This window comes from Leuresthes tenuis, unplaced genomic scaffold (assembly GCF_036924035.1).
Source record: "Leuresthes tenuis unplaced genomic scaffold, fLeuTen1.0.hap1 SCAF_23, whole genome shotgun sequence".
Lineage (NCBI taxonomy): Eukaryota > Metazoa > Chordata > Actinopteri > Atheriniformes > Atherinopsidae > Leuresthes > Leuresthes tenuis.
In genome coordinates, this window is record NW_027325377.1 from 23878765 (window position 1) to 23893030 (window position 14266).

At 49.2% G+C, this 14266-nt stretch overlaps 1 protein-coding gene across 3 annotated transcripts; it reads left to right on the top strand.

Moving 5' to 3' along the window:
* Positions 1 to 177: 177 nt before the first annotated feature.
* On the top strand, positions 178 to 13284 carry kdm5a (lysine demethylase 5A). Of its 3 annotated transcripts, XM_072377279.1 has the most exons (29): positions 178 to 733; positions 827 to 1301; positions 1914 to 1991; positions 2602 to 2724; positions 2827 to 2997; positions 4069 to 4248; positions 4397 to 4475; positions 4555 to 4646; positions 4756 to 4914; positions 5145 to 5264; positions 5360 to 5518; positions 5700 to 5881; positions 5973 to 6135; positions 6223 to 6342; positions 6424 to 6618; positions 6709 to 6890; positions 7052 to 7176; positions 7296 to 7446; positions 7586 to 7706; positions 7796 to 7972; positions 8087 to 8265; positions 8947 to 9265; positions 9347 to 9907; positions 9987 to 10145; positions 10703 to 10831; positions 10911 to 11058; positions 11155 to 11375; positions 11550 to 12023; positions 12873 to 13284. In XM_072377279.1, exons 2-29 carry the CDS (start codon positions 1155 to 1157, stop codon positions 13155 to 13157), a joined length of 5199 nt encoding a protein of 1732 aa, XP_072233380.1. In that variant the 5' UTR covers positions 178 to 733; positions 827 to 1154; the 3' UTR covers positions 13158 to 13284. The 3 variants fall into 3 exon arrangements, with proteins under 3 accessions (XP_072233380.1, XP_072233379.1, XP_072233381.1); XM_072377278.1 differs by having other exon boundaries at positions 178 to 1301; XM_072377280.1 differs by having other exon boundaries at positions 178 to 1301; positions 7589 to 7706.
* The last annotated feature ends 982 nt before the right edge of the window (positions 13285 to 14266 follow it).

A 14266-nucleotide genomic window follows, 5' to 3' on the forward strand; every position in this document is an offset into this window, starting at 1 on the left:
CACAAACCATGCCAGTCCAATTTGTGGTTAATTCCTCAGATGTATTTGGCACCACTCTATGGTTGTTTTGTCCTCTTATTTGGTTGTTTATTTTGATAATTTGAGCACCTATATGATCAGCTCAATTGTATTGCAATAACGCGTGTTTATGACACGAAAAAACGTCTTTCCGAGTGTTCCTAAACGCACCACAATGGATTTTCCCCTCCTTGCTAGTCTTCGTTAGCAAGTTAGCTTATGTGGCTACAGCAGACGACGTCAAATGATACGAAAAGTCATCTCTGCTAAAACTAAACAAACAGCTTGTTGTCTTTTTCTGTGTGATTTTATTTAACATATTCCAACCATAGCAAACTATCTTCGTCAAGCGATTTTGGTCGTGTTACGACCATGTTAGCAACGTTGCGTAGCGGCAGCTAAGCTGATTTTAGCCTACCAAATTAGCTTTACGCTAGTTTTACACTATCTCGAGTGCTAAAAATGAATGGGGGTTGATGTGTGGAGTGAAGACGTCAGTCAACAATGTGAGCTTGCTCTTAGCCTCCCCCCTTGCTGTGATCCAGTTTGAGTGGCACTTTCAGAAGTGTATGCAAAGACTGGAGCTTATTTGAGGAAGCCCGACGAGCGTGGGTGATTGCGTTAGGTAATGTTCATTAGGGCTATCCAAAGGACCGAGGCCAAGCGTTGATAACTTTGGAAATGGATCATCACGAAGGAATCATGGACTTCTCAGGTACTGAGACGTAACGACAACAACGCTAGCTTGCGTTACATAACACAGCAGTCACCGGAGAGTTTTGCTTTATGTTGACAAACTTACTTCCAGATCCTTTCCGGACTGTTGGCATTTCGGCCAAGTGCGTTCAGCAGGGGTGTTTTTAGTGAAGCTGTCGTGTGAAGGAAGGAATGGTGACATATGGAAGTAACCCTGCCCTGCGTCCCAGGTAGGGTAGGGGTGCTGTGAACACTCCCGGGCCTGGCTCGGCCCGCTGTTTACAAATGATGGAGGAACAAGCACTGAGGTGATTTAACATGGACGCGGAGGAACTTCCCCAAAAAGACAACTACTTTTAAAACCATGGACTATTGATCTCGTCTCTGTACATTTTTTTTGGCATTATTAGTAAGGACTGATTAACTGGAACCACTCCGACATGTCTGCCTTTGCCGAGTTCGTCCCCCCTCCTGAATGCCCGGTGTTTGAGCCGAGTTGGGAGGAATTCTCGGATCCTTTAGGATTTATCAACAAAATCCGACCCATTGCAGAGAAAAGCGGCATCTGCAAGATCCGACCTCCCCAGGTAAATTCCCACATTTTTAACCCAGGAAATTGTGCTTTACTTTGGGCCTCCGTGGATTCAAAGACAGCGACATGACGAGTTGCCATTAAGGTCAAGTAAAGCTTAATTTCATCACACCGAGCTAAACGCATTCTGTTAAATGTTGTGTGTGACGTCGGTTTCTCTTTGTTTTTGGTCACCGTATTAGGCTTTAAAGGGGCAGAGGGATAAAGTCAACAGTTGGAGTCACTAATGCTTTGTTGTTGTTTTCCTGACTGCTAGCCATCCCAATAATGAGACCTTGTTAGCTGCCATGAAGCAACATTGGGCCACATGTAGGCCCGGAGCTCCTGTCACACCGTAAAAAAGGTGACATGGAGCTCATGTCTGTGCGTTTTTAAGACTCTCAAGCAGTCAGGGGCATGAAAAACTTTAAAGGATTTCAAACTTTGTGGCCAGGACGCATTATCACGCTTCAGTGTGTCCAAAAAGAGGGATTTTATAGACTGTTGCATTGTTCAAAGTTTAAAAAAACCCCGATTTTTTTTTCTTCTTTTTTAACATTATTTAAATTGTTGTGGTTGTTAAAATTGTTGCAGCAAGAGACCATGTTTGGTTTTTCCTGTTTGTCAGGACTGGCAGCCTCCATTCGCCTGCGATGTTCGCAACTTTCGCTTCACTCCAAGAGTGCAAAGACTGAATGAACTTGAGGTGAGTTTCCCACTAAAACGCCACCTCACATCATTGATGGGTGAAGGTTGTTCAGGGTTTGTATTATTATCATTATCATTGGTTTAAGTCAGCTGGAGCTGACAAAGAAGCACAGGTCACTCCATCACAGAGCAGAAGTCTGTCTCTTCCACATCAGAGCAAAGGTAAAGGACCAGCGGGGTGTCCTGCGTTTTTATGGGAGCGCCCACAGGTGGCAGCAAAATAATACGCTATAATACGTCTGACATCAGAAACTGCTGCACTGAAATACATTTACATTGTGTAGTTTTAATAAAAAGATGGAAGCTAGACCAGACTAACACAGCTGTTCCAGGTGGGGCCTCCCATCAGGACCAAGGATCCTGATGGGAATTCAGAGCCTTTATGGCGGAAACTCATCAGTACTCCGGATAGAAAGTGTGCAGACTCTGCTCCCAGCTGTGGGGTTTTATGTCCAGGAAACTCCAGTAAACATTTTTATCAGGTTTTCCCGTGACTTTAAAGCCTTGGATGTGCAGCTGTTCAGAAGTCTGAGGTGGCCAATGAGTGAAGCAGGGAAACACTGAGTTCCTGTGATTATTCATCTGTCCTCTCTCTCCTGCATGCTCAGGCTCTCACTCGAGTTAAACTCAACTTCCTGGATCAAATCGCAAAGTTCTGGGAGCTGCAGGGATCCAAGATTCGGTTCCCCCATGTGGAGAGAAAGATTTTGGACCTCTATCAGCTCAGCAAGGCAAAACCTCCTCCATTGTGATAGCTTATTATTGAACCTTGATCTTTCCTGGATGGTGTAATTGGTTCTAACAGTCCAGGCGTCTCTCATATTGCGTTTCAGATCGTCTCATCCGAAGGCGGCTTTGAGACGGTGTGTAAAGAGAAGATCTGGTCCAAAGTGTCCGGCAGAATGGGCTTCCCACCGGGCAAAGGCACCGGTTCCCTCCTGCGCTCACACTATGAGAGAATCCTTTACCCCTACGAGCTCTTCCAGTCTGGAGCCACGCTAACCGTGAGTGGTGCTCGCCGCTCTTTACCTGTCGTGCTGCTTGTTTTTGCTGAACTTCGGGGGGTTTTGGGGTCAATTGGCACAGGAATGCAGTGTTTTTGGTCAGCCGGTCTGGAAGTTCAAGCATTCCCAATTAGATTCATACACTGTTGCACTCTGGATCACAGTCCACTGTCGTGCACCTTTGGTGTTGCTATAACACACGTTTTTTTAAACCTAGACCTTATTTCTGGCATGAAATACGACGGCGTATATCCACATAACAGAGTTGGGGAAGATGCAGCCTCTAAATAAGGCTTTATCTGTCTTTATTTCACCAATACTTTAAGAAGAATGAATGAATGAACGTGTGCTATAGCTCTGTTAGCTCATAGCTGCTGTTATGTGGCTACTTGCAGCTATAGGAGAGCTAACGGAGGGAATTCTACACAGGCACTCTACTGGGACCACTTGATCCACACGCCCCCCTGCAGCACAGTTTATTCACTCCGTGCTCTGTGACAGTCGGCTAACTTCACTCAGAGTTTGCTGCTGATAGTTTTGTGCAACATGGCAGGATATTTATCAGATTTTGACAAAGTGAACGACGACTTTGAGTAAGATGAACGTTCTTACCGGAGTGAATGAGCTGTGCTGCAGGGGGGCGTGTGGATCAAGTGGTCCCAGTAGAGTGCCTGTGTAGAAATCCCTCCGTTAGCTCTCCTATAGCTGCAAGTAGCCACATAACAGCAGCTATGAGCTAACAGAGCTATAGCACACGTTCATTCATTCATTCTTCTTAAAGTATTGGTGAAATAAAGACAGATAATGCCTTATTTAGAGGCTGCATCCTCTAAGCCCCGTTCACTCCGTTATATGGATCTCCAGTTATCTAAATATCTTCCGAAGGGCGCCGACTTTCACCAAACTGTTCTCAGTGAGTAGATGAACGTATTTCATGCCAGAAATAAGGTCTAGTTTAAAAATACCAGAGTTCCCCTTTAAAAGCATAACTGAACAACTTCTGTAAATTTGGACCTCGAAGAGTCGTTTCATTCAGTTTTATCTCTCAACTCCGCTCATTGTCTCGATCAGGGCCTCCAACGGCTCTATAATGAGGAAAATGATGGGGAAGAAGTCGATGAGGGAGTTGGCGAGGAAGCGATGGATGAAGAGGAGCAAGACGAGGAGGAGGAGAAAGACCGGGAGGGCGATCCGACACAAACCAAAGAGCGGCTGCTTCCTGAGAGACGCTCCAGGCGCCTAAAGCCAGAGGTAAAAGGCAGAGCAACTATTTGTATCAGCCATTCAGACCAGAACATCAGAAGGTGATGCTTACCAGAGGCCATCTGAACTTTCAGTTTTTCAGCAGAATCTCTCTGTTTGACCGTCTGCTGCTGTGTTTGTTGCTGTGTTTCTCCAGAGGGAAAATAAGGATCCAAAAGGCCTCAAAATCTTCGGAACAAGTCCCAAAATGGTTGGTTTGGAGATCGTGTCCGCTGGTAAGTGGCTTACTTTTTAAACACGGCAGATCCCAAGCATCAGATTAACAGTGTTGGCGCTCTGCCCCCTTTCACCCAGACGATGGATTTAATAAGAAGCAGCGTCACCTCAAGGCCCAGGCCTTCGCCATCAAAATGCGACCCCGGAAGGAGACCCTGGAGGTCAACTTTGTGAGAGCGATTTGTGTTTTTTTTACACTCCAGTTCCTTTTTGTTGCGTCTGTTGAGAATCTCCACAAGTTGTGGTGATCCTTGTGTCTCCTGTGGCTCGGACCCCCAGATTGATCTTTACCTCTGCCTGATGTGTGGCCGGGGAGATGAAGAGGACCGGCTCCTGCTGTGCGACGGCTGTGACGACAGCTACCACACCTTCTGCCTGATCCCGCCTCTGCAGGACGTGCCCAAGGGGGACTGGCGTTGTCCCAAGTGTGTCGCTGAGGTAGGGGGTGACCTCTGATAAATCCAGGGATCCTGAGTGAAGATATGAGTGTTTGAACCCCCCATCATGGGATTATTATGATAAAGTATAAGATCTTAACCCAGAAGGGCTTTTTGTTATTCTTTTGAATTTAGTTTTAGTTCTTTTTCCCCCATAATGGCTCATTTTCACCCCCTCAGAGTGAGCATTTGATGCAAAGTGCTCGTGATGTTTTGCTTCTGGTCTCACAGGAGTGCAGTAAACCCAGGGAGGCCTTCGGCTTCGAGCAGGCTGTGAGGGAGTACACGCTGCAGACCTTCGGAGAGATGGCCGACCACTTCAAATCTGACTATTTTAACATGCCTGTTCATGTAAGCAGAACGAATTTACAGAGCAATCTGCACGTGATCTCAGGCCTTTTAGTGTTGAGAAACAGGATTTCATGACGTCTACCTTGTGCCCTCAGATGGTTCCCACAGAGCTGGTAGAGAAGGAGTTCTGGCGCCTGGTCAGCAGCATCGAGGAGGATGTCATCGTAGAGTACGGAGCTGACATCAGCTCCAAGGACGTGGGCAGCGGGTTTCCTCTCAGGGACGGCAAGAGGAGGCTTCTGGGAGATGAAGAGGTGAGAGCCTTTCACCATGTTGCTCGGCCTTTCTCATGGATAAAGGTCGAATATCGTGGTTTTGGCCTTGTTGCATTCATGGCTGCAATTTTAGCTTAATTATAAGCCCAGCTTACACAGTGTGTATTCAGGCTGATGTACAGTGGAGCTGCATCGAGTAAAATCATTCCTTTCATGTCAGGAATATGCAAATTCAGGCTGGAACCTGAACAACATGCCGGTGCTGGAGCAGTCTGTGCTCACCCACATCAATGTGGACATATCGGGGATGAAGGTGCCCTGGCTCTATGTGGGCATGTGTTTCTCCTCTTTCTGCTGGCACATCGAGGACCACTGGAGCTACTCCATCAATTTCCTACACTGGTGAGAAAGCAGGGGCAACGCATTTAGGTGCAACACCTCATGCTCGTCCACCCGTCTGTCTGAAATTCCTTCCCACTGCTGTGTTTCCCAGGGGGGAACCCAAGACTTGGTACGGAGTGCCGGCCTCTGCAGCAGAGAAGCTGGAAGCTGTCATGAAAAAGCTCGCTCCAGAGCTGTTTGACTCCCAACCGGACCTCCTTCACCAGCTGGTCACCATCATGAATCCCAATGTCCTCATGGAGCACGGTGTCCCCGTATGTGACCGCAGCCGAGGGCCCATTTTCCATTTGCTCAGTACAAATGTTGTCCGCATTAATCTTTGATGTGCGTTTCTCCCTCAGGTGTACAGGACCAATCAGTGTGCTGGAGAGTTTGTGGTGACCTTCCCCCGGGCCTACCACAGCGGCTTCAACCAGGGCTACAACTTTGCAGAAGCTGTGAACTTCTGCACTGCTGACTGGGTGAGAAGAGAAGCAAATCTCATTTTCACACTCAACTTTGAATGTATTTTTCACTGTTCGTTTTTTCCACGTGTCTCTCAGCTACCAATGGGCCGCCAGTGCGTTGCCCATTACCGGCGACTCCGCCGCTACTGCGTCTTCTCCCACGAGGAGCTGTTGTGCAAGATGGCCGCCGACCCAGAGAGCCTCGACGTTGAGCTGGCGGCCGCCGTCTTCAAGGAGATGGGAGAGATGATAGAAGAGGAGGCGAAGCTCAGACAAGCTGTCCAAGAGATGGTGAAGTTCTTCTTGTGTTGACAGTGTGGCTTAAAGAGGATAATCTTGCCCGGTTCCTCGGGTTGAATCCTGAGATTTCTTGTCTTGTAGGGGGTGCTGTCGTCGGCGCAGGAAGTGTTTGAACTTGTTCCAGATGACGAGCGCCAGTGTTACAAGTGCAAGACGACCTGTTTCCTGTCTGCTCTGACCTGCTCCTGCAGCCCGGACCGGCTGGTTTGTCTCCACCATGCAACAGATCTCTGCGAATGTCCGCTCGGCGACAAGTGTCTTCGGTGAGATGCTGAACACTTAAACATGGCCAAAAAATGCATTTTTTGCACGATTTTATAGCCTAAATAAGGTGCAAATCGATACGCCAGTCGGTGCCTTCCAGGCCTGGTATTACTTTCTTTCTTCTAAAGTAAATCTTATTCTCTTTGCATCGTAATTTCAGGTACCGCTACGATCTGGAGGAGTTTCCCTCCATGCTGTATGGCGTGAAGACACGGGCGCAGTCCTATGACACCTGGGCGAAAAGGGTCACAGAGGCTTTGGCAGCAGACCAGAAAAATAAGAAAGGTAAAAAGCATCAGACAGAAATCGAGGTGAAATGAGCCAAACATGGTGCAGGCTGTGCTTCTCATGTTCCGTGAGGTTTTACTCACTTTAGTCGCCTTCCTTTTGTCTCTAACTCGTAGATCTTATTGAGCTCAAGGTTTTGCTGGAGGATGCAGAGGACAGGAAGTATCCTGAGAACGCTTTGTTCCATCGCCTGAGGGAGATGGTCAAAGAAGCGGAGACGTGCTCCTCTGTGGCCCAGCTGCTGCTCAGCCGCAAGCAGAGGCACAGGTCTGTTCTCAGGGTGCACTAAAACCTGTAATTTAACCCAGCAGAGAAGCGCTGACTGAGTACTGAAGGTTGGGGGATTTGTGTTGGTTACTAAGCAGGTTAAAAGTGAACTGAGGGTGTTCTCCGTATGTTTCTGCAGCAGCCGCCTCCGTTCTGAGAGCAGTCGTAATCGCACTAAACTGACCGTGGATGAGCTCAAAGCCTTCGTGAACCAGCTCTACAAGCTGCCTTGCATCATCAGCCAGGCGCGACAAGTCAAAGTTAGTCCCATCTGTTATTCCACCGAACCCAGCTGCAGTCCCATCCAGCCCAACTTTAACCATTTCCTTCACTTCCCACGTGTCTTCAGGAGTTACTGGAGAACGTGGAGGACTTCCATGAGCGAGCCCAGGTGGCACTTTCGGACGAGATGCCCGACTCCTCCAAGCTTCAGGCACTTTTGGACCTGGGCAGCGGCCTGGATGTGGAGCTGCCAGAGCTGCCCAGACTCAAGCAGCAGCTGCAGCAGGCGCGCTGGCTCGACGAGGTCAGCTTCGGATGCTTTGCTCGGTTTTTACGAGTTGTTTTAATTGTAACAGCATGTATTGGACTCTGCTTTAAGTAGTAAAACAGCTGAAGCAGTGAGCTCTCTTCTTCCCAGGTGCGTGTCACCCTGGCTGAGCCTCACCGTGTCACTCTGGAGCTGATGAAGAGGCTGATAGACTCTGGAGTGGGTCTGGCCCCACACCACGCTGTGGAGAAGGCCATGGCTGAGCTGCAAGAGGTGCTCACTGTCTCAGAGAGATGGGAGGACAAGGCGCGCGCTTGCCTGCAGGCCAGGTAAGGCTTTTAGGTCAAAGTGTGGCCATCAAGTGCCTTTCACTCCGATTTCATGACTGATGGATGAAGTTATTCCTGTTAGACGTGAAAGCCGGCGAGGAAGTGCCTTAAAGTGCAGGTCTTACTCCATCTAGATTCGGGTTACTGTGCTGGTGGTCCTTCTGAAAATAATTGAATCCCTTTCGTCCAATCAGCTTTCGAGGATCCACCCTCTAGATGTGGTCACTTTTGGCCAAATGCCAAAGTGGAGTCTTTGTGATTTCAGTACAACCACATCAAAACTTCTGTTGTCAAACAGCAACTTTGTGCTGAAACAAATCTTTTTCCGTTTATTTTTATCTGAGCCTTGTGCCACATGGGATCCACACATTGCTCTGAGGAGAATTCGGTTTCATTTGATAGTCGCCTTTGCCGTATTTGGCCGCTGTTTTCCTTGTCTTACTGTCCAACCAACAGGCCAGATGATGCTGTGAGCTGAACAACAAGAACACGGTGGAGGGATGAGGCGAAAACAGATGCTACATTTTACGTTCTAGCGAGTTTTCTCAAAATATATTTGCTCACATTCAGTCGGTTTCCTCTTCCCTCAGTTTGAGTAAATGAACACTGTTAAACTCTGCGGCACGTCCTCCCTCACTGAGTACGTTCATCCCCTGCTTCTCTGTCCTCTTGTAAACCCAGGCCTCGCCACAGCATGGTGACCCTGGAGAGCATTGTGCTGGAGGCAAGGAACATCCCGGCGTATCTGCCGAATATTCTGGCCCTGCGAGAAGCTCTGCAAAAGGCCAAGGAGTGGACTTCAAAGGTGGAGGCCATCCAGAGCGGAACCAGCTACGCTTACCTGGAGCAGCTGGAGAGCCTGCTGGCCAGGGGTCGCTCCATCCCCGTCCGACTCGATCCGCTGGCTCAGGTGGAGTCTCAGGTGGCTGCGGCCCGAGCTTGGAGGGATCGCACTGCCCGCACCTTCCTTAAGAAGAACTCCACCTACACCCTGCTGCAGGTGGGCCGTTTGATTTGAGGCTTTGCCTCAGACGTGCCTCAGAATCTTTGAGTTGTTAACACGTTTCCCCTCTTCTCTCAGGTCCTTAGTCCTCGTGTGGACATCGGAATATACGGCAACAGCAAGAGCAAGCGGAAGTGCGTCAAGGAGCTGATGGAAAAGGAGAGGGGAGGCTTTGATCCCGACGCCCTGAGCGACCTGGATGAGAGCCTCGAGGAGGTGCGGGACCCCTCCACTGTGGTGGCTGCCTTCAAAACCAAAGAGCAGAAAGAGGTGGAGGCCATTCACTCGCTCCGTGCTGCCAATTTAGCCAAGATGGCCATGGCAGACCGCATCGAGGAGGTCAAGTTTTGCCTTTGTCGAAAGACGGCCAGCGGCTTCATGCTGCAGTGCGAGCTGTGTAAGGACTGGTTCCACGGAGCGTGCGTCCCGTTGCCGAAGACGGGAACCCAGAAGAAAGTCGGTGTGGGTTGGCAGAGCAACAGCAAAGACTCTAAATTCCTGTGTCCGCTGTGCCAGCGGTCGAGGAGGCCGAGGCTGGAGACCATTCTGTCGCTGCTGGTGTCGCTGCAGAAGCTGCCGGTGCGTCTGCCAGAAGGAGAAGCGCTGCAGTGTTTGACAGAGCGGGCCATGAGCTGGCAGGTACGGCAGCCCCGACCAGCGCTGAAATGTGTAAGCTTTTCCTTTGATTTCTCCTCACACCGTCTGACTGTCCCACCAGGATCGAGCACGCCAAGCTCTCGCCACAGAGGAGCTGTCCTCCGCCCTGGCAAAGCTGTCTGTGCTGAGCCAGCGCATGGTGGAGCAGGCGGCCAGGGAGAAAACGGAGAAGATCATCAATGCTGAGCTGCAGAAAGCTGCCGCCAACCCCGACCTGCAGGTAGCTCCAACATCTTTGCTCTAACTGTTTTGGTCTGTGAGAAACTGTCCTGAGGCACAGGTTGTAGCTGCAGAAGTAGCTCCGAAGGCACTTGTAAATGAGCAATGAACCAGAAGAGGGCACTTCAACTTAAAGAAATGCAGGGAGCTACAGGAGTCTTATTTCCCAAAGATGTGCAGGGTCTGTACCGGGGCTGTTAATCCTCGAAATCTCTTGTATTTCTTTTGTTCTAAACTCCTTAAAACTGTTTATTTGCCAGCTTTCGTAGTAAACCGCTACCTGATTTAAAGATTTGCTTTTAAGATTAGTAGATAGGAGGGAGCCTCACTTGATCTGAGTCGTGGATTTGTGTGTATATGCAAAAAGAGTTGATAAACTTTACATTTTTAATTAGGAATTGATCAAAATTTAAGCCATTTGTTGCATTTTATTAACTAAGAATGTTATTTTGAAGCATTTGTGCTGGAAAAGCTTGTGAGTTGACCTGGAAAATGCTCAAAGTATTCAAATGAGATTTTAGGAAAGGTGTCTAAAGACTCCAGCTGTGTGTTCCTTAGGGCCACATCCAGACGTTCCAGCAGTCCGGTTTCAGCAGAGCCACGTCGCCACGCCAGTCTGTCGACTACGACGACGAGGAGACGGACTCAGACGAGGACATCAGGGAGACTTATGGTTATGACATGAAGGTACGCGTGGGAGCAAAGGTGTGAGCTCAGGCAGTCGTTGAAGCTCCTTTTGATTCTTTTCTGGTGTTTGCCTGAGCAGGACCCGGGTGAGGTGAAGCCCTACCTGTTCTGTGACGAGGAGATTCCAGTCAAGTCGGAGGAGGTGGTGAGTCACATGTGGCCGGCTGCCACTCCTTCCTTCTGTGCCGAACACGCCTACTCGTCAGCCTCCAAGTCCTGTGTGCAAAGTGAGTTTGTTTTCGTTGCCTAATTGCTCTTTGAGCGTTTCGTTTCCTTGTTTTCTCTGAGAGAAACATGCTGATAATCCCAAATGTATCTGTCAGACCTGGGCACACCCAGAAAGCAGCCCAGGAAGACCCCTCTGGTACCTCGGAGCCTGGAACCGCCAGTGCTGGAGCTGTCCCCGCAGGCCAAGGCCCAGCTGGAGGAACTGATGATGCTGGGAGACCTGCTGGAGGTGTCCCTGGATGAGACCCAGCACATCTGGAGGATCCTGCAGGCCACGCACCCTCCCTCTGAGGAGAGATTCTTGCAGGTCATGGAGGTAAGAAGGTCACTGATTGCGTAACATAATTGCGACAGCTGGAAGCTGCTGCGAATGCGATTGAGAATGTGTGAATTTATCTTTCTGCTGATCTAATTACACTCGTCAAACCTGTCTTCAGCATCAAAAAGGAAGCTATCGTTTTTGATTTTATCGTCTCAACCTTTTCTCCAGCCTGACAACTCCCTGATGGAGAAGCCCCTGAAAATCAAACTCAAAGATTCAGAGAAGAAGAGGAAACGGAAGTTGGAGAGAGCCGAGCACCACCAGATGCTGATGGCCGCCGCCGCTGTCGGGGGGGCCGCCGCAATGGGAGAAATCCGACCGTCCAAGTCCAAAGAGCTAAAGAGGGTCGGCCTCGAACTTGGCCTGGGCGGCAAAGCCAAGAAGAAGAAGCTCAAACTCAACCTGGAAAAGAACAGGGAGATGAAGCAGCTGGCCAAACGGTTGGCCAAGGAGGAGAAGGAGAGGAAGAGGAAGGAGAAGGCGGCCGCAAAGGCAGAGGCCATCAGGGAGGGACTCGAGAAGAGGAAAGAGAAGAAGATCCTGGACATTCCCTCCAAATACGACTGGTCAGGCGCTGAGGACTCCAACGATGAGAACGCAGTGTGTGCTGCGAAGAACTGCCAGAGGCCGTGTAAAGACAAGGTATGGAGACGGTTTGTTAGCCTGACACTTCCCTCCCAGCACACCTCTGACTTCCATCACCTTGGATCCAGACATGTGTTGCCATAAAAGTGACACAACAAGGAAACATAGATGATTGATAGACGCAGCTGCAGGTTAGCGAGTAACAGAACTCCGAGGAGTGACTGTGCATCTTTATTAGAACTGAACCTGTGTTTCAATATTCTTTTGCGTTTTCTAATAATATGGACGACAGGAGCTGTGCTCAAAGTCATTGGCACCAGCACCGGCTTGCTGTGGTCTCCTGTTGCCATGTCAACAAATTGGTTATCGGCGCATATACTGATGTGAAAGCAAGGAGAAGGAAAAACCTCCTGTGCTCTGCCCATATGATACAACAATGGCTAACAGCTGCTTCGTTTGGAGCTATAAGTTTAAAGCAATGTGGGCTTCAGACGTTTTTACCGTCTGTGTTCGTGGAGGCAATCAAATTCAGATCAATTGATCAAGTTCTGCCATCTCCAGTCAGCTGAAGGACGGTGTTTCTTTCCCTGTTGAACATCCCATGTAACTTTATTGAATATCAACAGCTGATAACAGCACTGGAACACCTTAAAGAGAGTTACACATAACGTATTAACAGGCCACGTTTATGCGATGCATTACGGACCCGGCTCTGACAGCTTTGCACCGAGTTAACCAGTGGCCAGTGTGGGTCACCCTGGTGTCCGCCGGGCAGCGAATCAGAGCTGAGGCGTCTGTGGAGACAGTGAAACTGTGAAGTTTCTGCTGCAAACCCATTTAAATGGGTCATCTGTGAATGTATCCAATCTGAGACGACTCATTGAAACATGTGCACTGTGTCTCCAGGTGGACTGGGTGCAGTGCGACGGCGGCTGCGACGAGTGGTTCCACCAGGTGTGCGTGGGCGTGACGTGCGAAATGGCGGAGAACGAAGACTACATCTGCGTGGACTGCTCCCGGAAGGCTGCCGGCGCGGGCGGCGTCCTGGTGGACGAGGAGGCGGTGGAGGAGAGCGTGGTCGTGCTGTCCAGCGTCGTGCAGACCCTCCCCTCGTCGTCGGCGGTCCCGTGGGCCTCGGCGTCCCACCTGAACCCGGCAGCTCCACATCCAGAGCCTCAGCAGGGCAGTTAGCGCTAAAAACGGGCGAAGTGACTGAGCGCCTCACGCAGAATCCCGGCGACAGGGTGACTCTGGCTGAATGTCAGAGGAAAGAGACGACTTGTGAGTGCTGCTGTATCTGTCAGTCTGTAAAGCACAAGAAATAACCCCCCCTGTCCTCCAGCAGCAGCTTTAGGTCTAAACTCACCCACCGGCTCTTCCCTGAACAGTTAGTGGCTCTGGTTTCCGTACTCGCAGTCAAATAAACACCCACCTGATCAAGCTGTTGTATTCAGTGCAAACGGTCCCATGACCTCCTGAACTGCTTCCCTCAGACAGTAACATCTCAATATGTAGGACTTAAGACTAGGGGAAACAGTGGTTGTAATGTAGTGGATTTATTTATAATGTATATAGCTTTTAAGCAATTAAACAAATGGATTGTGGCTTTTTTTTTTTGTTTTCTCACCTTTAATAAACTATTCCTAGTCAAATGGTTGATAATTGCACTGTTTTTTCTTTGAGTAAATCCACTTAAAGTTAATTTTCATGTTTGGAAACTGTTGCTTTTGCCACGGAGGACATCTGAGCCTGGTCTTTGACTCCTAAAATGACTTCTGGCCATTCTATACAGGTTGTAGGTTAAGCCTGTGCCACCCAGGACATGCAGCAGCATGTGTCGGCGCTCTGTTCTATAGATGAACGATGAATTCTGGTTGTGCTTTTTGCTGTTTTTCAGTCATCAGGAATGTCTCTTTGCTGGAAAATGTTTTTTTTTTTCAGTTTTGCCACAGGAACAGAAGGGATCTGTGGATTGTGGGTGGAGCCTGTGGGTTGCTCTGATGTCCAGTCCTAACTCAGCCGGGTCCAATCCGGTGTGAACTGACTTCAGCTGCTTTAGCCTCTGTCTGAGTGGCTCACCTCTGTCACTCTACAGGAATAGACGGTTAAAAAAATGCACTCGCGGGAGGTCGCAATGCATCGATATAATAAACAAAGACAAATTGCGTAACTTCTGCCTTGTTGTCACATGACTTTACATCCCCGCCACCTGCTGGATGTTGTGCCTCCAGGCTGATGCACTGAGAGGACAGAATTGGCTTTTAGGCAACCTGAACAGTTGACTTTTTAATCATTATTCA

Coding starts and splice junctions, on each gene's coding strand:
- kdm5a (XM_072377278.1), top strand. CDS start 1,155: ATGTCTGCCTTTGCCGAGTTCGTCCCCCCTCCTGAATGCCCGGTGTTT. Junction 4,915..5,144: donor GTCCCAAGTGTGTCGCTGAG/GTAGGGGGTGAC, acceptor CTGGTCTCACAG/GAGTGCAGTAAACCCAGGGA. Junction 6,136..6,222: donor TCATGGAGCACGGTGTCCCC/GTATGTGACCGC, acceptor TTTCTCCCTCAG/GTGTACAGGACCAATCAGTG.